We start from the raw sequence: 24426 nt of genomic DNA on the forward strand, positions 1-24426 counted from the left end.
TCAAAATCTAATCAGTCCACCTAAACCGTTTAAGTAAAAAAATCGAGTAGAAATTCGAAATCAACGCTTCCTACCGAAAACGTATTCGATAAGTCGTGATTCTTAATTTCATAAAATCAGGAAAAGTAGCCAAAAACTTATCTGAATTTTTTTTTAGTTTTTTAAATCACTATCAGCAATAATGACTGAAAAATTTGCAACGCTGTGTTCCCAAATATTCCTCTTGTTTCAGAAATGATACGTGGCATCGTTCACTGTTTAGTCTTGATATATGTGAAATAGGTACCTACTTGAAGAGAAAACATTTTCAAAACACATTGAACGTGAAATTCCAATCAGTACACAAAACGTATTAATCATAATTATGTACACGCAGACATGATTGTACAGGATGCTAAAGTAAATTTCCAACTAACAAAACGTCGTCAGAAAAATATGCCTCACTATTTCAGGAAATTGACATCCTCTAGATTCGAAATATGATTTCAACAAATCAGAAAAATATGTTTTCAGTTTAAATCCAGAGCTCGTACTCGTAGGTTGGTACTTGATTCGGTTCTAAATTGAAAGAAAAAAGTTCAAATAATAGCTATTCGTTGTGAAATTTTTCAGCCATGGCGGCGCATATCTTAATAATGAAGTTATTTTGTTTATTACTACTATTGATATTCATAAACATCCGCGACATTGGAGGAAGTGGCATCCGGTAAGAAAAATTACGTTTCCATTGTACTTAATTATCTACTGGGTATGTATGTACCTGAATTAGGCATTTAGGTAATTTCACCGACTTTAAATCTATCTATGTACTTTTCAAATCCAATGATTGAAAACACGTTGATTTACATTTTGAAAGAATACCCTTATCAATATACGAGCCTGAAGGACACGAACACGATAGAATCGTAAGCATAAAAACAAATATCACAATTAAGAAAAAAAAATCAATACTTATTGAAATCAATGAGTATTCACCAAACGAAAAATATTTTACAGTTTCATGGAACTATTTCAATTGGAACTCCGCCACAGAAATTCAACGTATTATTTACTACACAATATAGTATAAATATTGTGCTCTCAATAAATCATTGTAACCGTTCAGCTGATTGTGATTGCCGTAAGTATTTCAAAACTCAGTATCGACGTGATGGTTACAGAGACTTTTCAACAACATGTCTGTAACTCGGCCTCGGCATCCATCAGTAGCGCTCATTCAATAGCAAAAAATAAATCAATTGCGTGCATACGTTTTTTCAGCATTCGCGAAATTGTTTGCATTTTACAACCCGATGTGCAAAAACGTCGACACAATGTGTCTGCAGTGTCCGCGGATTTGTGACTGCTTGTGTCTGCTTTTTCAGACACATTGTGTCCGTTTTTTGTGTTCCTCCTAATGCAAATATGTAGGCAATCTATTCCAGATTGCATTCTTCTTCTTTCATCACAATACTATTTCTTACTGGTATGTAGCCAAACAAAAGAAAATATCCTTTTGTGCAAGAACTACAATGAACGGAAAGATAAATTCCTCTAGGGTAGGTGCAGGTAGCAGGTACGTTGTTGTTGCGCAGAAATGTCATTGTCTGTCTCCTCTGTGCATCTTAAATACAGTGGAACTGATTTTCTTCTACTTTCTCTCGGATGTTTGGTTAAGTTGCTGCTGATTTCCTCCTACCCCACACAACTGATACTGATACCAATAAGGGATGTTTCTCAACTTCGTTTATAGGAGTACACCACTGGTGCTGGTTCAGAAATAGGCATCAAATTGTGCATATATGTATGTCCATCAAGCCTCATTCAAGAAGATAATTTTTTTTGATCAATTTTGAGTAATTTATTCCCCCAAAAATATGTGTGTGTAGCAAATAAATTTTCAAATTTTTTGAGGTGTGTTTAAGCAGCTTGTGATGCGTTTACGAGAGTGAAATATTTTTTTGAAGAAGAAACAAAGAAAATTGTGGGTTTTCTGAAAAAAAAATTAAAATTTTAGTGTGCTAAACACCAGCGGAGTGTAGATTTTTAGACACAAAAAATCGAAATTTTAGGTAATTTTCCGAAATTCCTTCAAAATGAATGAGTATTTCATCAGAAAAAAGGCAAAATTACTGCTTGAGCGAAGTAAGAGCAAAAACTTTATGAAAAAATTGTTTAAAAAATGAAAAAATGACCACTTTTGTGATGTTTTATGTTACATTTTCAGCAGAGCACAATTTAGTAACATCTGTTCAAAAACCATGAAAAATTTGCACTTTTCAAATACCTAGTTTAAATATTAATTTAGAGCACCTATTTCTGAAATTTTCCTTTCAATTTTTGAATTTTTCTATTCTTGAAATTTTTGACAGGAGCATCTTGAATAGCCCAAGCGAAGGGAAAGAAAACTTTTGAAAAATTTGTGATTTGAATCAATTTTAATAAAAAAAATTCAATTTTTCTGATCTCCACATTTTTTAAATTCACTTATAAGTTTCTTGAATTTGTAACTCCGTAGATGATGGAACAACATCAATTTTAACTTAAGAATTTGGTTTTTCTGATCTTACCTTTTTTAAAATTTCATCAGTGGTTTCTTGAAATTTTTAGAGTGAAGAAAAAAACCAAATTGACTCGCGCAAAACGAGGGCAAAAGCTCTTGAAAAATATGTATACCTAACAATTTTGAGGGTACCTAACCTTAGATTGATGATTTTGTCGGCAAATTAAAGAATTTGTCGTCGAATTCCAAGGTACTCAATCATGGTGGGAGGGGGTGCATACCCCCTATACTCGTATATATAGGCAACTATTCCATCAGCAGACGGTCACATTGTAAACGCTCTGTGGTCACATCGTGCCTGTTCTTCACTAAACAATAGGTATTGTTCTGAAGTACAGACACAAAGTGTCCGTTTTACCGGATTTGTATACACTGTTGTGTCCGATTCTTACGGACACGCTTGCAGATCGGGAAGTTAATCAACTGCACCTCCAAGAATTCAGCAAACCGCCTAGCTATTTCACTTGGCTATTTATTTTATCAGAAGGGTTCCCGAAATTTCCGTCACAGAAATTCAAATTATATGTAGTCAGCTCCAGTGCAAAAAGTTTCTTTGATTTGCCTTTTTTTCAAAAAGGGAACCCCTTAACACTGCCTTTTAGGTAAATAATTCGTATCAAAAGTGCACCTCAAAATGCAGTAAAAATTGAAACATACCTACTCCCAAACCAAAAGAAAGCTTTAAAAGGTACAGTCACTCAACTTATGAGTTTATTACAATTTCCACGCGTTCAAATAACACAACAAGACGTCCAAAATTATTGCTGTTCATTCTTTCAAATCGAAGGTGAGCATCAAAACGCTAGAAGGACCCACTGGGAGGGATTTCAAAATGATACATAATTTTTGTTTTTAGTTGGAACTAGAAAGTTTCCTAAAATTCAAGCTTTACTGAGCCACCTAGCAAATATGCATACTTAGGTATTACCTTTAGGATGCAATTTATCGTTACTTTAAAAAAGGGTGTTAGCACGATAACAGTAGTGGGTTATCAGATAAATAAGTATTCACGATGAAAAAGAGGATTGCACGATAAAAAAGTGTATTTCACAATAAAAAAATGTATTGCACGATTTCTTAAAAAACGATAAGATAAATTAGGTGGTATGCACGATATATATGATAGTAAGAACAATAAAAAATAAACAATTTCCACGAGAATTTTTGACAGAATGAACGATAAATAAGGATAAATGAACGACAAAAAGTATACGATTTTTGCGAGTGAATAAAAAATGAAGTGTTCTAGTAGGTACCTACCTTCAATAAAGCTTTACAAGACAACGCCGGACGACCTTGTTTATGTTTTTGACCCAATGCGATGGATTTTGCTGCCAAGGTAGAGTTGAAATTTTTGAAAAAATCACAGATCTTCAATGAAATTACAAAAAAATTTATTTTTCACCTATTCGATGGCCTTTACACCCCACCCACCTTCTGGAGCCCCATTTGGGTTTCGAACTAAAATAACGTCAAAAATGAATTCTGGAGCCTCAAAAACGTACCAATACCCTACTCGACTTTTTCATAAATTTACCGCTTTGCACCCCCTCCTGAGGCCCTGTTTTGGTTTCGAACCAAAATAACGTCAAAAATGAATTCTGGAGCCCAAAAATTGTACATATCGAATTATCGATACCCCGCCACTCGACTTTTCCAAAATATTTACCCCTTTGCACCCTCCTCCTGGAGCCCCCATTCGAGGTTCGAACCAAAATAACGACAAAAATGAATTCAGCTCCTCAAAATACATAAGTAGGTACCTGTGTATCTGAAAGATTGACGTCCAAATTTGCATTCATTTCTGAAATATGCTTTTTGACACCCTAAAAACTGAATCTGTCCCACTGTGTGCCAGCGTTTTCTTTTGTCAATGAAAAATATTGTGTTTATCAATGAAAATTATCGGGCTAACAACCTTTTTCAATGGGTGAAAAATGCTGTGCTTACCACCTAAACTACCGTTACTAAGCCACGTTTTATCGTTCAAATGGTTATCGTGCTAACCACCTTTTTTATCGTTCGATTATATGTATCTCGGGAGCACCTGAAATGAAACCTCTGATAGGTTTGCGGCGGTTTCTTATGAGACGCAATCGATGTATTGTAATCACTAATTAATCAAAAGCGTAGGCGTGAAAATAATACCTACATTTGCGCATTTGATGTAGGTACTCGTATGCTATGCACGCAATCGATAAACACTACAATAATTCTAAATAATCACTATTATAGTAATAATACGTAATATCGCTGTTGCAGAAAATCACGCGACTTATAACCACACGACTTATAACCACAAAAACTCGAAAACTTTCCAATGTGAATATGATTTTGATACAAAAATTTTGGAAGATTACGAGGGGACTCTAGTAACTGACACATTTACAGTAAGTAGGTAGTATGCACAATTAAACAACTAACAGTAGATTTTCAAGCACCAATGACCTAAAAAATAAAAATTCACTATCGCGTTCTCAAACGGTGACGTCATATTTAATACCATGAGCAACGAACAATTTAATAGTGGTTTCCAAAATGAAATTTAGAACTGTATTCTAGTTTTGTTCTGTGCATCTTTCCCATGATTTTCTCCCAAAATTCCAAGTTTTATTGCAATTTTGAGCATTACGTTGAAGAATAAAAGACGCACAGATTGTGCAAAACATGTAGCCTAACGTGTAAATGACAAGATTATTAATTACTTTTTATTCTCTTATTTAAATTTAAATTCAGATGTGAAACCAAAGGAATAAGTAGGTCCGGGTGCCAGCCTTTTTTCAAGCTAACACATCTAAGTACTTATTTGTACTTCATGACCTGTTCATTTATGTATTGTAGATAGATAATATCCAGATACAAAATGTATCGTTTTATGCAGCTGCATGCAACATGCTTATCAAGCATCAACCATATGATGGTATTGTAGGATTGACTTATGATGGCTTACTAAAACACTGCAAAACACTTGGATTGAAGAATAAATTCTCATTGTACACCAAGTAAGTCCATTTCTGGGTTATATGTATTTATCCACCAACTCAATTTGCTTCCAAGATACGTAGCATACTTGGTACATGTACCTACCTGATAATTTTAGCTTTTCGCTTTGCTCTCAGTGATTAGAAAAAAAGTGAAAATTTTTATGTTGAAATTAGTTATCCTTGGGACAATAGTACCTCTGAATTGATATTATGTGGCGAAGACAAGACAAAGTTTCGGGGTAACATGCATTATACTAAAACTTATCCACAGAATGCAGGATGGATGATTAGAACGCAAGGGTAATCGTTTATGATCATCAAACCGGAACTTTCGATCACGCGTACGTATGTAGTATTCTGCAAACATATATATTTTCTGTTTGTTTACTTTTAAACAGTTTATTTTTGCATCGTAACGGAGAAAGTGTTCGAACAATGGAATTCTTAGGTGAGAGGTTTTTAGTTCAACCCGACCACCCATATATTACAGGGCCAAGTGAGGACATGAAGAAAATCCACAAAGCGTTACACACAACAACATCACAAAATGGGAATTTACAGCAGGTTAGAACAAATAATTACTTGATATTCTTCAGCTATTATTCGCTTTTGATCTCTCGAGTAATATTTTCTTAAACATAAGTACCTATAGAAATCGTTTACCTCGTTTACCCACTTAAAAACAGGTTGACTGCAAAACCGTTCATACGTTACCGGATATCACGTTCAGAATTGATGACAAGGATTTCACTCTTACAGGAAATGATTACATCCAACAGGTATGACAGTATGGTCTACACTATTATGGTTAACCATAAGGCTTTTCAGAGAGAAGGACAGAGAAGGTGAAGGGGCAATCAGTGTCACTGACAAGAGGGACTTGGGGCGACATTCAAATACCCAGGGAAAAAATTTTTCATTGTTTTTAAGAAAACGACACCCTACTCATTAATACTTGGTTATTTTCCCCAAAATTCCCATTTTACCCCAACCCTCCCTAAAATACATTTTTACACCGTTTTGAGAGGTAAATATGAGGGGAGGGGGTTGAAAATTTTTGTGGGGATACCTACTAAGGATATACATAACCTCCAGAAAAATTTTCAAAATCGGATGAAATGGGGCTGAGAAAAGTGTTACTGAAATTTCAAAAAAGGGGGGTTCCGCAAAAAGGGGAGGGGGTGTGGATCTGAAATTTTTTGCGCGGAGGTTTCTCTATGGTACCCATCTTTCATGCTAATATCAACTCGAACGCTTTCGGGGACCATTTCACCCCTCTTAGGCGCCTATAGCCGTTATGTATTTTTCAGGGAACCCCCCTTTTTTGAATGGTTGTGGTTCCACCCCCTTGGGGGTAGAAGGAAAGTTGATATATCACTGGATCGGAAATTTGACGTAAATTCTTGTATCTAACCTCATTTTTCGCTAAAATGCAATGCGGGGAGAAAATTGCAAAAAACTGGTTTTGGGGGGCTTAGATCCACAATATGGGAGAACGCTCACCAGGGACGACCAGGGACTCATCGGATTCGTGTTCAGCACAAAAAAATGGACCTGTATACCAAAATTCAGCTTTCTACCTCACTTTTCCCAATGGAATGCTATTTTTCCTGGATTACTAAGTATTTTTCTACACCTAACAAATTGACTTTTCATCAATAAGGGAACTGAAAATGATATTTGCTCAGAGACTGCTTTGAGATGAAAATAAAACGTTAATGCAGCCAATTATTTCCATAGTTGACGCAAAATGATCAACAAGTCTGCGTAGTTCGGTTGATATCATTTGATGCCACAACTTATTGGATTATGGGAAACGTTTTTACCAGAAAGTTTTACACCGTGATCGATGCGGAGAATGAGAGAGTTGGATTCGCCGAAGGAATTCATGGGAATAGACCTGCTCAGATAATGATCTTTTTTTCTTAACTGGACGATGAAGTTCACCATTAATAGGTAAGCACCTAATGACAACTAATAAAATACTTGTCAAGTAAAATATAAAATCAAATGGCGTCCTTCAAATCATATTTTTCGTAATTCGGCCATTTGTTTCTCTGATACTGCTTCTACTGCAATTTTAAATATAGATAGTTCTCTTAATTACTGTATTTTTTGTGATTTAAGTATAAAGTAATAAGTACGATATATGATATCTCCTTAAACTAGACGTTTGTTTACTTTTTAAGAAAATCTATGCAATAAGGTAGGTATAGTATGTACCTACCTACATACCTAAACCTATAGGTACCTATTGTATTTGTATCAAATTAATAAAGTAATTCTAATAATACCTTTAAATTTGCTGCTTAGAGATGGCGCTACTGAAATTCGGCTTCACAAAGCCATCACAAAAATAAATCAGTAGTTGATAACTGAGATAAGGGATAGGTAAACGTCTACGAGTCCCGAACATTTTTGATAATAGCAAAGCCCCCTTTTCTGCTGGCCCTTCGAGGATCAAACTCATTTATTGAGGACCACTTTTCTATGATATTCTATCTATGAGCTGAAAGGGTCAGTGCATCTGTAAAATGTCTAAAGATACAAAAAATCCTATTTTCAAAATTAATCGAAAAAAATCTTCAATTCGAAAAATTGTTTTCACTATTTTCGAAAACTTCCCTCATAGAAAATCACTACTAGCGACTTCAAAAAATTACTAGCGTTTCTGAAAAAGTTACCAGTGATACCGAAAACGTTACTAGCGCTTGTACTGACGCTACTAGCGTTTGTACTGACGCTACTAGCGTTTGTACTGACGCTACTAGCGACCAACTTGACGCTACTAGCGACTGACTAGGCGCTACTAGCGATCAGCTTGGCGCTACTAGCGACTGTCTCAACATTACTAGTGAATGATTTAACGCTACTAATGACCAAGCCGACACTAGTAACGATTATGGCAGGTATCTACAATTGGTGAAAAATAAAAATTAAAGAATTCCCAAAACCCATATTTTTTTTTTGAAATTATGAATTATTGAAAAGTTTCCGCTTAGGCCAGATCATTTTCCTTTTTTTTTTCTCTGACCAACATTAGATAGTAGCAAAATTGACTTCTCACATCGCAAATAATGCGATTTTTTCACTTGAATTTTTTTTTAAAAAAGGGTCCTCTGCTGCATTTCAGTCAAACTACCAGAAATCCTCAATCTAAAACTCCCTTTTTTTCACCAAATATCTGGAAACAATCATTTAACCTTTCAATTTTTTGCATGAAGAAATTATATCCTAAAAAAAATGAAGAATTGTCAATTGTCAAGAGCTTTTGTCGTGGCTTGCTCAGTTGCTCGGGCCCCATTTATATTTTTAAAATTCGGAGGGGGAGGGGAGGGGAGAGGAACGGAAAAAAGTCCATGATTTTTGCAAATAAAAGCCTAAATTCCACTCAAAAAATGAAAAAAAAATTTGAGGTACCAGCCCCCTCAGAGGGGGGCGACGAGGGTAAGGGGTCGAGGAAGGGTCCATTTTCGCAAAGAAATATCAAATACGAGTGTATGATATCCATTTAATTTTTATCTAAAAATATTAACACACCAAAAACTCAGTTTTAATTTTTTTTTAAATCATCAAACTTGAAATTTTTTAAAGTCCAGAGTGCTAAAAAGAGCATATAAATGTTTCAAACACCTGATCTTCCAACTTCCTCAGTGGCCTAGTTGGTTAGGCAGGTGACTAGAGAGTGAGAGGTTGCGAGTTCAAACCCCACCCCAGGCATGAAATTTTTTTTGATTTAAATTTTTTTTTTGGAGAATTTGTTGTTTGAGGAGGGTCTACGAGTAAATAGCTGTCATTAACATGTTTTTGCCATGATTTTCAGTGCAAAATGCGCAAATTTGCGCGTGTCACTACTAGTGACAAACGTTACTAGTCATTAGTAACGTCTGTCAGTAGTAGTGACGCTACTTGCCGAAAAAGTTACTAGTGTTTTTTTTTAGTAATGACGCTAGTAGTGATTTTCTATGAGGGATTTGAAGGGATGCAAACCGCCCTTCTTTCTCCCTCAAGAGCTGCGATTGTTTGTATACGAATAAAAAATTTACTAGCTATACTTCAATCATCTTTTTCGTTTACCGCAAGGTGCTTGGCGACCTCAAAAACATTCCATTTGATATATCACTCGAGTTTTTGATGATTTTTTGAAATTTTAGCCTCCTTGATGGGACGTCGTCGTGGTTCCTTGTCCTTTACAGGACATTGGAAATCGCATTTTTGTGGTACCCTAACAGGGCGAGGCGAATGCCTATTGCCACTGCGATTATTCTGGGGAATCGACGTTGTTTCGAGCTTCCACTAGTAGTTTCCCGTTGCTTTCTAGTGACATCTACACAAGCACCTTGGAGCTAGCCGGGTAGTTTATAGACCCTGAGCTCCTCAGTGTTGACCTCTATAGACGCTCGAACCAGTTTCAGCCTTTTGATTCTGCTAACAGATGGCGTGCATTATCTGTTAGCTCGGCTAAACTGGTAGTCCCCCGGTACTTGGCGTGTAATGATGATAATTGCACGAAAGATTTTTAATTACACGCACAAGCTTGCCTCTGTAGCTGGGTTTGAACCGGGTACCTCGTGAACGGAGGACCGCGGCTCTACCTACTACGCCACCGAGGGATCTCTTGATGGGACACAGAGGGACATTGGGGGGGGGGGTGGGACACAAAAAATAAGTTCATATTCGTACTCAACGACCTCGAAAACATACCATTCGATATATCATCACTCGACTTTTCACGATTTTTCAAAATTTTAACCTACTTTTTGGGGCACAGAGGGGCTTTGAGGAGTTGGACCCACAAAATAAGTTAGTATTCGTATTCAGCGACCTGGAAAACATACTATTCGATATATCGCATGTCCAGATTCGTTTTTCAAATATATGGTTCACTTGTGTGTTACTTGAAAAACCAAGCATCCTCCACCAACCCCTTGGGAGGGTTGAAGACCAATCAATGGTGGTGTGATTTATAGTTGGGTTAGTAGACTTTGTACAAAACATTTGAGCAAAAACGAATGATATTATAAGTGGTAACTTTGATCAATTTATTGGACTGACTTTTTTTAAACACCTACTCTTTCCATCCCTTTTTTTAGACATCCCTCTTGAGGGACTGGTATCGAGCATAGTACCAAATTGTCGAGAATTTTAAGGGGAACATTTGGAGGGTGGTGAGTTATTTTGATTTTTCATGTTTTTATTCTTTTTAATAGGTAAGTGAAAAATTCATCCCCAAGGTGTTACACACGGATCGCAGCGACTTGTCCAATCAAAAATCTGACGTCATATTCGTATTCAGCGTCACAAAAAACATACTATTTCATGTGTCGCACAAGCAAAACACTTTTTTGAACTTTTACCCCCTTTGGGGAGGTGCTGGGGGGCGTGGATGGGGTCCAATCAAAAATCTGACGTCATATTCGTGTTCAGCGTCACCAAAAACATACAATTCGATATATCACATGCCCCAGATTTTCTTTCGAAAGTTTCGCCCAAAATTAGGGGATGGGGAAAAATTCACCCACAAGGTCTTACACGCAGATCGCGGCGACTTGTCCACTATAAGGCGTCATAATTATATCGATGGTAGATCATGGCCAAAAAATTAGCTACTGAAGCGAACATGGTGCCGAATGATTTCAAATTTTATACTTTTTTCAGTGTATTTTTGTGTATTTTTGTGATTTTTCGATATTCAAGCTCCCGTAACTTTTCCCGCCCGTCAACTCCAGCAGCCAAAATTTTGGCTCATAATATATTTTTTGATGTTCTATCCGCCTGTGAAAAAAATTTTCGATCAGCTTATCAGACCTTGGGTAGCTCCCTTGTTAGGTACCTACGCACAAATTGAACTCGAAAATTAAATCAGTATAGGTATACCCAATAGCTATTAATCATACAAATAGATATGATTGTACGGAAAGGCGAAGTAAATTTCCTACTACGTAACAAAACGTTGTCTGAAAAGTACAGCATCCTTAATTTCGGGAAATTGACATCCGCTAGATTTGAAATAGGTATGATTTTAATAGGCCTAAATCAAAACCATAACCGTGTTATTTTCAGTTTTAATCGAGAGCACGTACTCGTAGGTTGATAACTCAGTTTTAAATTGAGAAAGAAAAATTCAAATTGCTATTCGTTGTAAAGTTTTTCAGCCACAGCGGCGCATTCTACGAAAATGAAGTTATTATGCGTATTACTACTATTCGTATTCATAAACATTCGCCACATTGGAGGAAATGGCATCAGGTAAGAAACATTAATTTTCCATTGTAATATTACATACTACGAGTAGATGCTTGAATTAAGTATTTAATTTCACTAAAACTGAATCTATCTACCTATGTGCTTTTCAAATCCAATGACTAAAAACACGTTGATTTATACTTTGAAAGAATACCCTTATCAATAAAGGAACCTCAAGATTATATTTCCAATCAAATGGTAAGCATGAAAGCAAAAATCACTAATAAGAAAAAAAATCAGTATTGAAATCAACGAATATTCATGAAACGAAAAATGTTTTACAGTTTTATGGAACTATTTCGATTGGAACGCCGCCACAGAAACTGAACGTAACGTTCGATACAACACTTGATAGAACTATAGTGCTCTCAAATTGGTGTGAAAGTACTGCAGATTGCCGTAAGTCAAAAGTATTCCATTATACTCACAGTCAGCATAGCGACATAATGATTATACAGTCCACGGCGATACAGGCAGACTTTTAATTTTTCAATAAAATGGTTATAATTGAGCGTTCATCAACGGCGCCCACTCAATAGCAAAAAATGAATCAATTGCGCAACTGATTTATTCCAACATTGGCGAAATTGTTTGTATTTTATGCAGTTATTCAACTGCGCCTCCAAGAATTCAGCTGCTATTTATTTTATCAAAGGGTAGTGCAAAAAGTTTCTTTGTTTTGCCTTTTTTTTCAAAAATTTAAAATAAGCAGAATTATTTGTTACACGTGTGTATAAATTTAAAAAAATACTTGGGGGCTTTAAAGTTCTCCAAAAGGGCCAAAAATGGAAAATTTCAGTTGCAAATTGCTCCGTTTGTACGTAGTGTGCAATTTTGAACTTTTTTTTCAAATTGTAGTACTTTAAGAGGGTGCTCTAATGAAATAAAATAATAATACGTGGTACCACTGTTGCAGAAAACCGCACGATTTATAATCACAAAAACTCGAAAACGTCCCGATGTGTATCTTACTACTGTACTCGATTAGCTGATACATTTTCAGTAAGTACGCACAAAACATCGACAACCTACGAAAATAAAAATTCATCATCGCGATCTCGAACGGTGACGTCATAATACCACGAGCGCGTTACAACATGGAGAACAAAACAGAGAAACTTGAGAAATTATAGGGTATACGCGCGGAGTAATATGGGGTGCATAGGTTCAAACTCTTCTTGAAGGAAGAGAAATATATATAAAATAAAAATGTTTGTGACAACCGAAAATTTAAACATTTATCTATTCGTGATAAAAATTGTGGCCCGGAAAAATCATAGAGAATTTCAAATTTTTCACACATTATTGTGTGATAATGTCGAATAATATGTTTTCGAGGTCGTAGAATTCGAATCTGGGATTATTTTTTTCGTAGGAGTGGGGGATTAGGCAGGGGGAGAGAGGAATAAATTTCAAATTTTGCCTATATTATTGTGTAATATGTCGATTGATATGTTTTTGAGGTCGTAGAATTCGAGTGTGGGGTTATTTTTTGGGGGGCGAGGCAAGGGGAGAGGAGAAATTTCAAATTTTGCCTATATTATTGTGTAATATGTCGATTGATATGTTTTCAAGGTTGCAGAATTCGAATCTCGAGTTAGATTTTAGGGTCGAATGCTATTCAAGTATCACTGTTTGGGGAGTGGTGCGGGGGGGGGGGGGGTTGGGGCAAAGTGTGCCCCGTGGAAGTTGGAACAGTTATGAAATGAGCTAATACTAATGATTATTTGAAATACTTTCCGCTCAAAAACACGGGTGTGTATGAAAATGGCGATTTGTAGAAATCTCCCCCTCCTGCCAATTAATTCCACCATAGTGGCATTGTGGCTGCCTTTGTGGTGACTTCATATTAAAAAAATCATGCAAGTAAGGAGAAAAAATAATTATATCATCTTCTGAGAAAACAAAACAAAAAATTCTCAAAACATACTACCTATACAACACTCCAAGATACACATCTGACATCACCCTGAAAAAAAGAACACATGATATCGCCTGATTATATAGGATTTTTTTTCCAAAACATGTTCTGAATTCTAATTTTATACCTATAAAAAAAAACTGTCAACTTTGAACATCAATGGTATAAGAAAACATTGAGTTAAATAAAAACCAAATTTGGAACTTTTTACTTTCCTCATTCTACCAAAAAACCAACTCCAGATATTCAAACTCCATAACCAGGGGCCGGGGGGGGGGGGGGGTTTCTGGTAGAAACTACACACAGCTGGGACCGTACAAACATGGATTAACACTTGAAGACATCAACCAACGCGTCTTATTTGTTAGAACAACTTTTAGACACACACAAAAACCGAGGTTGGACAATCCTATTAGTCCACAATCGATCCTTGGTAAACACTTTGCTGATATTGAAAACCAAAATTTGGCATGTAACATAGTACACAAGGCAATGGATCAGTTGATCACTGATGGTGAACTGGACCATCCCTACTCTCTGATATTTTCACATCTTGTATACCAACCCACAATGCAGTACCTTGTACTAAGAGGGATAAAAGAGAGATTCTACAGCCCAGTTGGGCCAGCCACTGTGGGTTGTCTACTGCCATACAGTGATTGTAACCACCTGCTTTCGGTTCTGTTATGTCGCTATTATCTCGATAGATCGCACTCGTGCGTTCTGACGAGTTGTAAATAACCACTCTTGAAGTCCAACGAAGTTGTACTTTTAAAAAACTATCAATCATGCTCGTGTAAATATATTCGTGTAGTTAAAATGTAATTAAAATGTATAAAATGCAAGTGCAGTTTCGTCTTCGTTATTAATGCAAGGATATATTAAGTGGCGACGAGAATGGGGAAAGAAGAAGAAAAAGTGCCGATAACGGTAGTGCACCCCAGCTCCGTTTTTGAACCGTTTATTGAAAGTAACAAAGATTTTGTCAGCTATACAGAAAGGTTCGATTGTTACACTGAATATTGCCAGATTACAAACAAGGTATCTTTCTTCATTGCCAGTGTTGGTGCTAAAACTTATCAACTGCTGATTAAACTCGCTGCTCCGAGTAAACCTAAAGATCTGACATATGATAAAATCATAAAGCTGCTAACAGATCATTATTGCCCAGCACCGTTGACGGACGTTTGTATTAATAAATTTCGTGCAAGAAAGCAGCTTGAACACGAATCGTTCAACGATTTTTATGCTGCACTTAAACAGCTTGCTATCGGCTGTAAATATGCCACTGTTGCGCGCCTAAACGAAGAGTTACAAGCTCAAATTATTTCCGGTATACGAGACTCTATGGTGCAAGCGCATTATCTCTCTGCTAATCTTACTTTGCAAGAGGTAATTGATAAAGCTGTTGCGAGCGAAAATGCGAAGAAAGGTGTTGAAGAATTGCGAAAATCTGAAACGCCATCCTTACCTGCACCAGTGCCAACTCTCAACAAGGTATCCGAGTTCGAACGGAAGAAAAAACGTCCAAAATACAAGAAACCTGCTCAAGCTGATAAGCCTAGTGCTACGAGTGATAACGTTGTGTGTTATCATTGCGGTATACGCGATCATAAAGCTCCGAATTGCCGCCACAAGGGAGCGAAGTGTACCAAATGCCAAAAAATTGGTCACTTAGCTACTGTTTGTGGTATGGGTCGTCGCGCGTTGCATTCAGCTGCGGCAAAATCGATCGATGTTGTTGATATGAAAAGTGGTGAAATTGTTGATATTGTGTTATCTGCTGCGGAATCAACAATAAATTCATCTGCTGAAAATTCTCCACCACCTAAAATTCATGTCGACGTTCGTATCGAAGGTGTACCTATTCGTTTAGAAGCTGATTGCGGAGCTACATTCACCTTAATTTCGATGAGTGAATTTAAACGATTGGGTATCAAGACACCATTACGTCTGAGTCGTTATACTTTACGCATCTACGATAAGAGCTTGATTAAAATTGCTGGTTACGTACCTGTTCGAGTCAAATATGATGGGAAAGAGTATAAACTCATTCTAAGAGTTGTGCATGGCGATTATGATAGTGTAATTGGACATGATTGGATTTTTCCTATGCAACTCGATATTCGTCAACTGAATGCAGAAACAGCACCGATTCATAAAATTGATATTGACCTGAATGCTGAGATCGATAAATTGGTGTCAGAATTTGCTGATATTTTTGGCGATAGTCCGGGACGCTTACCAGGTGAACCAGTATCGTTTAAACTGTGTGCTGATGCCAATCCTATTTTTTGCCGTGGGCGTAGTGTTCCATATGCGCTGCGGGATGCAGTAAACGAAGAAATTGATCGTCTGGTTCGTGAGAAAATCTATATGCCAACTGAAACCTCTGAGTGGGCAACACCTATAGTTCCGGTGGTTAAATCAAATGGTTCTGTGCGACTTACCGGTGATTATAGTGTGACGTTGAACAAGTATATCATACCGGAAGAATACCAAATTCCGAATTCCGAAGAAATGCTTATGGAACTCGAGGGTATACTGTTTGCAAAGTATGATATTGTTGAAGCGTATATGCATATGGGAGTTACCGCAGAATGCGCTAAATTACTGGCAGTGAACACACCCAAAGGTGTCCATCTCGTAAATTGCCTTAATTATGGTATTCAGTGCGCTCTATCGAAATTTCAACAAAGATTGGAAGAAATAATTCGAAAAATACCCAGTTTTAAAAACTTTTTTGATGATATTCGTCAAGCATCAAAGACACCGGAAGAGCATTTACAACGAATGCGTATGTTTTTCGAAGTTTGTCGTGCAAATAATCTGCGATTGAATAAACAAAAATGCGTGTTTGTCACTGATAAGCTCAACTACCTTGGTTACACCATTGATGCGAATGGATTGCATAAAACGACCGAAAAAGTTGACCTTATTTTGAATATTCCACAACCAACAAATTTGGATGAATTGCAGTCGTTCATTGGTTTAGTTGGTTATTATTCCAAATTTATACCGAATTTCAGTGATATCGCTCATCCACTGAACCAGTTGCGCCGGAAAAACGTTCCTTTTGTATGGTCGAATGCTTGCGAAATGGCTTTTTGCAAATTAAAAGAAGAAATTGCCAGTGACCGAGTGCTGTGTCATTACAATCCGGCGAAAGAGCTGATATTATCGACAGATGCTTCACCATTTGCATTAGGTGCGGTACTAAGTCATCGTTTTGCTGAAGGAGAAAGGCCAATTGCTTTTGTCTCAAGAACGTTGACCGAGACAGAATCGAGGTATAGCCAACTGGACAAGGAGGCTTTGGCCATTTATTGGGGAATGAAAAAGTTCTTTAATTACCTGTATGGTAGACCTTTTACCTTGATAACTGATTGCAAACCGCTGCTGTCAATATTTGCGCCGTCAGCTGCCAAACCTGCGTTAAGTGCGAATCGTTTGCTTCATTACGCACTTTTCCTTCAAGAATTCAACTACAAGGTCATCTATCGTCGCTCTTCTGAATAAATGCTGATTTTGCTTCTCACCATCCGCATCAGATTGCTAATGCATCACAAATTGATGTACCTACATGGTCTCACATAAATACTATCAATGTGTTACCTGTAAATGCGGAAATGATTGCGGAAGCTACGTTGTTAGAACCCTCATCAGCATCTTTAATTGCCCAGCTGAGAGGGGAAGAGCGGTGTACGTTAAAACCGAGTGAATTAGCTCAATATTCTCTACATGGTAATTGCATCATGAAAAATGACCGTGTTTATATACCTGCATCTTTACGCAAGCCTGTGTTAGCTGAATTACATCGAGGTCACTGCGGCATCGTTCGGTGTAAACAGTTAGCTAGGAGTTATGTCTACTGGCCTAAAATTGATCGAGACATTGAAGAAATGGTATCTGCGTGTCCGACCTGCGTTAAAAAGGATCCGCCTAAAGAACCATTTCACCCTTGGCAAAATCCGAATGCTCCATGGTTGCGCATCCATGCGGATATTGGTCAAGTTGGCAATACATACTTGCTAGTTATTGTTGATGCATCTTCAAAGTGGCCTGAGGGTTACGTATTACACTCGACAACATCTCAGAGAATAATTGCATGCTTCGAAGATACTTTTGCTCGATTTGGGTTACCTGCGACCTTGGTCACCGATAATGGGCCTCAATTTGCTGCCACGGAATTTGCCGAATTTGTTCGAAGAAATGGTATCAACCATGTTTTTTCACCTCTGTACTGCCCTTACTCCAATGGCCAAGCAGAACGATTTATTCAAATTGTTAAACGAGGTATTGCAGCTGATCAAGTTGGTAGTATGGAAGAACGTTTACAAAGAGTACTTTTTGCTTATCGACAAAATAAGTGCTCATCTACTGGTAAATCTCCTGCTGCTGCGATGTTGGGTCGAGAATTGCGAACTCATTTAGACCTAGTTAAACCTACGAATGCTCCTGAAACATCAACCATTCCTGCTCGTCGTTCGTTCAACGTTAATGAAAATGTACAACTGCGTATGCACAATAATCGACAGAAATGGACCAATGGTGTAGTTCTGCAGAAATTAGGAGAAGTGGTTTATCTGGTCAAAGATGAATCTAACCAGACCCATAAACGTCATATTAATCAACTAAGACGAGCTGCAGTTCCAAAATCCGATCCAATACCTATTGCGATATTTCCTGATCCTGCACCAAGGTCAATTGCAAATATTCCTGCGCCGCGTACGCCTCAATCTGCACCGCGTACGCCTCCACCAGCGCCGATGCGTCGGTCTGAGCGAGAGCGTCGCGCGCCCTTGCGTTATTCTCCTTAGGGGGGAAGACTGTTATGTCGCTATTATCTCGATAGATCGCACTCGTGCGTTCTGACGAGTTGTAAATAACCACTCTTGAAGTCCAACGAAGTTGTACTTTTAAAAAACTATCAATCATGCTCATGTAAATATATTCGTGTAGTTAAAATGTAATTAAAATGTATAAAATGCAAGTGCAGTTTCGTCTTCGTTATTAATGCAAGGATATATTGGGTTCCGAAAGGGTAACCACCTGCTTGCGGTGTCTAAGTACTGAATGTGTGTAAATGAAACACCTGCTGGTGTTCTAAAAACCTTTCTCAAAATTGAACAATAGAGAAATGTTTAAAATTGAACAATGGGAAAGATAACACTGTAGATAAGAATATTTTAGGACACCTGCGGTGTTACATTTTAAAACAGATGTCGGCTTCGCTTTTGATAAAATCTTTTCCATTATTCAATTTTGAAAAATAAATTTTAAAATTGAACAATAGAAAAGATTTTAGAACCCCTGTGGTGTTACATAAATTTCAAAATTTATCTGACATCGGCTTTGCTTTTGTCGGTTTTGCTTTTGATATGGCCCTATTCCCCTTTTTATTCTTTTTTTGGTACAAATTTTCGTAATTAATTGCAATTACTCAAGAAGCTAATTGAGTAATTGCAATTATAATTACAGCGCTGAATGCCTCACATCAAGCCGCATCTACGTAAGGAAATTTCAAAAAAATCGGCTCGTCCATCTAAGAGAACATTCATTCCAAAGAATTTTTCCACTTTCAGACCGAAACTAAAATGAATAGAAAAGGAAATCAAGAGAAAAAATATAAAATTACAAAATAATGATTTTAAAAATGGAAAAAGCAGCACTTTTGAGACAAATTATGACAAACATTAGGACTTTTTGACAATTTTTTCAAAAACTGTACTTTCAATCTATGTATTGTGGCTAACACAAGATTTTATTAACAATTTTGGCATAAAATAGAATTTTTTGGATAATTCATCAGAAAAAGGCCTTTGCCCACAATATTTCGTCAAAAAAGTGGAACTCGCAGACAATTTTGACAAAAAGCAGTATGTTGGCTAAAAGCAACTTTTTTTTACAATACCTAGGTAGGTACATAATTAACCTATTTATTTTGAAATAACTAAGAAAAAATTAAATTATGACAATGATTTGGCAAAAAAACAGGATTTTTTTTAGAATAATTTTGGGAAAATCAAGAATTCTTGCCGATTTAGGCAACATGATCTTTTGAACTTTTCGGCAAAAAACAGGCGTTTTCTTTTGGCAATTTTTACAAAAGTTAGGAATTTTTTTATAATTTTGACAAGAAAAGAACTGATTCACGATTCTGACACAAACGAGATTTTTTTGAAAATTTAGGCAAGAACAACATTGCAGACAATTCTGGTAAAAAACATAACACGGACTTCTTAGGATCATTTTGGCAAAAGAAGGAAATTTTGAAATTTTGGCTACAATCAAAGTTTTTTGGTCATTTCTGCAAAAAATATTAGGACTTTCCTGATAACGTCAAAAAAAGGTACTTTTTCAACAATTTTGAAAAAAACAGGACTTTTTAGGAAATTTTTGACAAAAGTTGGGATTTTTTTTACAATTTTGGCGAAAATGAGACTTTTTTACAATTATTCTAGAGATAAGATTTTTTGAACATTTTGGCATAAAACATGTGCTTTTTTGGCAATTTTTACAAAAAGTTGAGATTTTTTGATAATTATGGCAATAAATTGGAATTTTTGAAATTTTGGACAACAACAGATGTTTTTGTTCATTTTAAAAATATTAGGATTTTTTGATAAAGTCATTGAGAAGAAAATGTATTTTTCGACAATTATGACCAAAAACAGTGCTTTTTTGATAATTTCGACAAAAGTTAGGATTTTTTTATAATTTTCACAAAAATGTGACTTTATGGATAATTTTGGCAAAAGCAGGAATTTTTGACGAGTTTGAGGTAGCGATTTTTCGCCCCATACTATGTAGCGACATGACCAACGTGAGAATTATCAGATAGTGCACAGTGCAGGTGCCATAATACCTCATCTCATGACTTGGCTGCAAAAGATGTGATGTGTGCGCGCGCTTAGCTCAGTAGATGAGCGTTTTTACAACCTTTTGAACACGTTTTCTAGGGTGAAATTCGACGCTCAACATTTTTTGTTCTATACATTTTTCGCATATTTTGCATAATTTTGCAAAAAAGTGCGAAAAACACGTATTTTTTAGGGTTTTTTTGCAAATATGAGCCTTTTGCAGACAAAATTTCTATTTCATGGATTAGTAGGAAGAAAGTACTTGTAAAAAGACACATTTTGGCGAAAACAGTTTTTGTGTAGTATCCTTCAGTTCGGAGCTGTGGCGCTTCAAAGTTTTCTTTTGTCAATTTTACCCCCACCACTACGATAAAATTTTTTGAAAAAAATCGTGTTGAAAGTCCCAGGCTCTCCCTACACATTCCGCGTGGTACCAGAATTTTATCCCCACCACTCATGGATACCGAATTTTTCGCGCAAAAACGCGTTTTTTGGCTGTACTGATCAAGGGGGGGTGGGTTGGGGGGCGGGAATTCCGCTCGAAAATTTTTATTGAAGGTACCCAACAATAATACATCATGATTTTCCAAATCTGGGAACAGGGCCATTTCACCTATCTTAACCGGGAATACCCTTTCAAAAAAATATACATTTTTCGCGAAAATGTTCAAAAAACTTGACGTATGTATTACTCTTGGAGTTGCATGAAAAAGTCATCACCGACGAATAAAAAAGTGTACACGTGACCAATCGCCTTCGGGTCTGGTCAGATCATCTTAGAATCATTTAAAAACACACCTTAAATTTTTTCCTGTTGGATAGCACCCATATAGAATACGAAAAAAGCGGGTACCCCGCAAGTAGCAACCCCATATTACCTGCTTTTACCCTATCGGTTGTGAAGTAGGCAATTTTATAACTTGGTCAATGGTCATCAAACCAACAATTTACTTAATAATGGTTTCAAATATGAAATTTAGAACTCTACAAGTTAGGCTCGGTTCATTTTTCCCATGATTTTCTCCCAAATTTTCAAGTTTTATTGCAATTTTGATCTTTACGTTGGAAAGGTCCGGATGACAGCGTTTTTTTTCTTTTTTTTTTTTGACCAACATATCTACTTATTTGTACATCATTACTATGCTTATTTACTGTAGATGGGTGATATCCAGATACAAAATGTATCGTTTACTCATATGAGTCCATCATTGCGACCACTCCACGATAGACTATACGCTGGTGCTGTGGGATTGCATTCTCATGATAGAGACTACTTCTTAGAACACTGCAAAAAACTTGGATTAGAGAAGAAATTTTCATTCTACACTAAGTAAGTTCATTTTTTGGCCTATATGTGTATTTACTTACTAATATAATTTGCTCGTAAAATAGCATACTTCGTATACCCATGTACCTACTACCTATATATAGCTATCTACCTGATAATTTTATCCTTTCGCTTTGCTCTCTGTGATTAGAAAAAACGTGAAATTTTCTATGTTGAAATTATAGTTATCCTTGGGACCATAGTACCTCTGAATTGATGTTATGCGGCGAAGACAAGACAAAGTTTCGGGGTAACTTGCAATACGTCGCTATGATAACTGATACAATAATTCCGTTGGGAGGATGGTTGATTAAAACGCAAAGGTAGTCTTTTACTTTTATGATCATCAAACTGGAACTTTCGATCACGCGTAGATATAGTAATAGTATCCTCCAGACATTTATATTTACATTTGTTTACTTTTAAACAGTGTTTTTTTACATCATAACGATAAAAGTGTTCGAACAATGGAATTCCTAGATAGAGTTTTCATAATTGAACCCGACTCGCCATACATTAGTGTGCCAAGAAAGGACATAGATAAAATCCACGAAGCATTACACATCACAACATCGAAAAATGGAAATTTAGAGGAGGTTAGAACAAATACTTGATTTTAGGTATTCAGCCATATTATTCGCTTTTATTTCTTCCTCAACATTCAAGCAGCATAATAATTATAATTTTCGCGAACATAAGTACCTATTGAACTCGTTTACCTGCTTGAAAACAGGTTGACTGCAAAACCGTTTATACGTTACCGAGTATCACGTTTAGAATCGCTGACACAGATTTCACTCTTGAAGGGAATGATTACATCCAGCAGGTATAACAGTATGGTCTACACTATTATTCGTGGTTAACCATAAGACTTTTCAGAGAATAGGCAAAGGGGCAATCAGTGTCACTGACAAGAGTGCAAGACGGAGCAATTCGCACCGGTGCGTGTTTTTAAAAAAGTTTGCAACTTCATTTTTTGATGAGAAAATGCAATCGTCTGCTTCCAACAGAAAAGGGAAACGAAAACCTGTTTTTGCTATTGAAGAAAGAATGTATAAAATAAAAGAAATGCAACCTCCATTTTTGAACAAAAACTGAAAACCTCTATTTTTCAAAGGAACTACTATGTAGTAAGCTTTGCTTGCAAAAAGAAGTCTACGTGAAAAATCTCTCTCAAAAAATGGTGCTCGTCACGAAACAAAAGGGCCTCCCCCCTATAAGATGGGCGAAACGGCCTTTGATCCATAATGGGTCTAAAGTGGCCCAAAAAGTCACCCTTGATGTAAAAACTCCATACACATTTTTGAGCTCCCACCCCGTCCTCTTTTGGAGAAACTGCCACCTAAACATAAAAAATTCAAAGATTCGTATCTTGGGGAGGGGGGGGGGTGGTCGATGAAAAATTTTGAAATTTTCACAGATTGTGTACATTATATTATAGGGGTACACCCAGTAATTTCTTGAAATTTTTCCCTCTCCATTTCCTTAGTTTTTCAGGGGCTTGAAAATTTTGAACCCTTTGAAAAAATTTTTGATTTGAAATTGCGAGCGATAGGAAACATCTAAAAAGGTGGGGTTGGTCTCATTTGAAAGAGGATCTCAATGCGCACATTTTGACCTACTTGAAAAAATTGTAAGTTGCAAATTGAACAAACCATTGGACTTTGAAAACAAAACCACTTTGGGAGGATGTGTTGGACAGTAGTGGGATGTTTTGGACATGCTGAGAAAAGTCTTTTCTGGATTTGCCGGATAAAACTGAGGCATTCTTACACCCAAACACAACAAATTAACACGAATTTATCGCAGTGTCCAAAACATCCCCACTATGCCATTTCTACTTCAACTGGCTGTGGGAAAAAAGTATCAGTTTTTCACGAAAAGGTGATTCTGTCGATAGCCCCGATCGCATTAGGTCAATTGAGATGCACAATAAAACTTTGATGCAGCTAATTATTTCCACAGTTGACGCAAAATGATCAACAAGTCTGCATAGTTCGGTTGATACCGCAAGCTTATTATCACTCAGATTATTGGACCATGGGAAACGTTTTTACCAGAAAGTTTTACACTGTAATCGATGCAGAGAAGGGGAGAATTGGATTCGCCGAAAGCATTCATGGGAATAGACCTGAGGTCTTCCTTTATAAGCGTGACTCAGAATAAGGATTTTGATTTGATTTGAAATATGCATCCTACATACTTGTGAATTTCTATTTTATAAGAATAAAATGATAAAATGGAATGGTCCTGACCAATAATTCACCATTAATATAACTGATACGAGTAGATGAAACACTTGTCAAGTAAAATCAAAAATCATTCGAAAAATGGCGTGTTTCAAATCACATTTTTCGTAATTCGCTTGATTACTGTATTTTTTAGTGATTCAAAATCGGCCAAGATGGGGCTGAGAAAAGAGTTAATGAAATTTCAAAAAATGGGAGTTTCCCAAAAAGGAGAGGTGGTGTGGTGTGGATCTAAAATTTTTCACGTGGTAGTTTCTCGATAGTACCCACATTCTATGCTAGTATCAACCCGAA

At 36.6% G+C, this 24426-nt stretch overlaps 2 protein-coding genes across 2 annotated transcripts; both read left to right on the forward strand.

Annotated features, from left to right (window-relative positions):
• Positions 1–532: 532 nt before the first annotated feature.
• LOC135837812 (lysosomal aspartic protease-like) lies at positions 533–7819 on the forward strand. The gene is made up of 9 exons (XM_065353206.1): positions 533–706; positions 857–905; positions 997–1120; positions 4805–4932; positions 5384–5544; positions 5701–5826; positions 5925–6090; positions 6213–6305; positions 7267–7819. Exons 1-9 carry the CDS (start codon positions 615–617, stop codon positions 7453–7455), a joined length of 1128 nt encoding a protein of 375 aa, XP_065209278.1. The 5' UTR covers positions 533–614; the 3' UTR covers positions 7456–7819.
• A 3787-nt stretch (positions 7820–11606) lies between these two features.
• Positions 11607–24085, forward strand: LOC135834541 (lysosomal aspartic protease-like). Its single transcript, XM_065348469.1, has 9 exons — positions 11607–11775; positions 11922–11970; positions 12057–12171; positions 12689–12774; positions 21714–21886; positions 22069–22206; positions 22314–22479; positions 22617–22709; positions 23849–24085. Exons 1-9 carry the CDS (start codon positions 11705–11707, stop codon positions 24047–24049), a joined length of 1092 nt encoding a protein of 363 aa, XP_065204541.1. The 5' UTR covers positions 11607–11704; the 3' UTR covers positions 24050–24085.
• Positions 24086–24426: the final 341 nt, after the last annotated feature.

Source organism: Planococcus citri, chromosome 2, assembly GCF_950023065.1.
Source record: "Planococcus citri chromosome 2, ihPlaCitr1.1, whole genome shotgun sequence".
NCBI lineage: Eukaryota > Metazoa > Arthropoda > Insecta > Hemiptera > Pseudococcidae > Planococcus > Planococcus citri.

Bases quoted from the DNA above. Each gene is read 5' to 3' on its own strand.
- LOC135837812 (XM_065353206.1), top strand. From the start codon at position 615: ATGGCGGCGCATATCTTAATAATGAAGTTATTTTGTTTATTACTACTA. The intron at 4,933-5,383 runs GTAAGTAGGTAG...TATGTATTGTAG, and splicing joins TAGTAACTGACACATTTACA to ATAGATAATATCCAGATACA. The intron at 6,306-7,266 runs GTATGACAGTAT...TTATTTCCATAG, and splicing joins GAAATGATTACATCCAACAG to TTGACGCAAAATGATCAACA.
- LOC135834541 (XM_065348469.1), top strand. From the start codon at position 11,705: ATGAAGTTATTATGCGTATTACTACTATTCGTATTCATAAACATTCGC. The intron at 11,971-12,056 runs GTAAGCATGAAA...AATGTTTTACAG, and splicing joins ATTATATTTCCAATCAAATG to TTTTATGGAACTATTTCGAT. The intron at 21,887-22,068 runs GTAAGTTCATTT...TTGAAATTATAG, and splicing joins AAATTTTCATTCTACACTAA to TTATCCTTGGGACCATAGTA.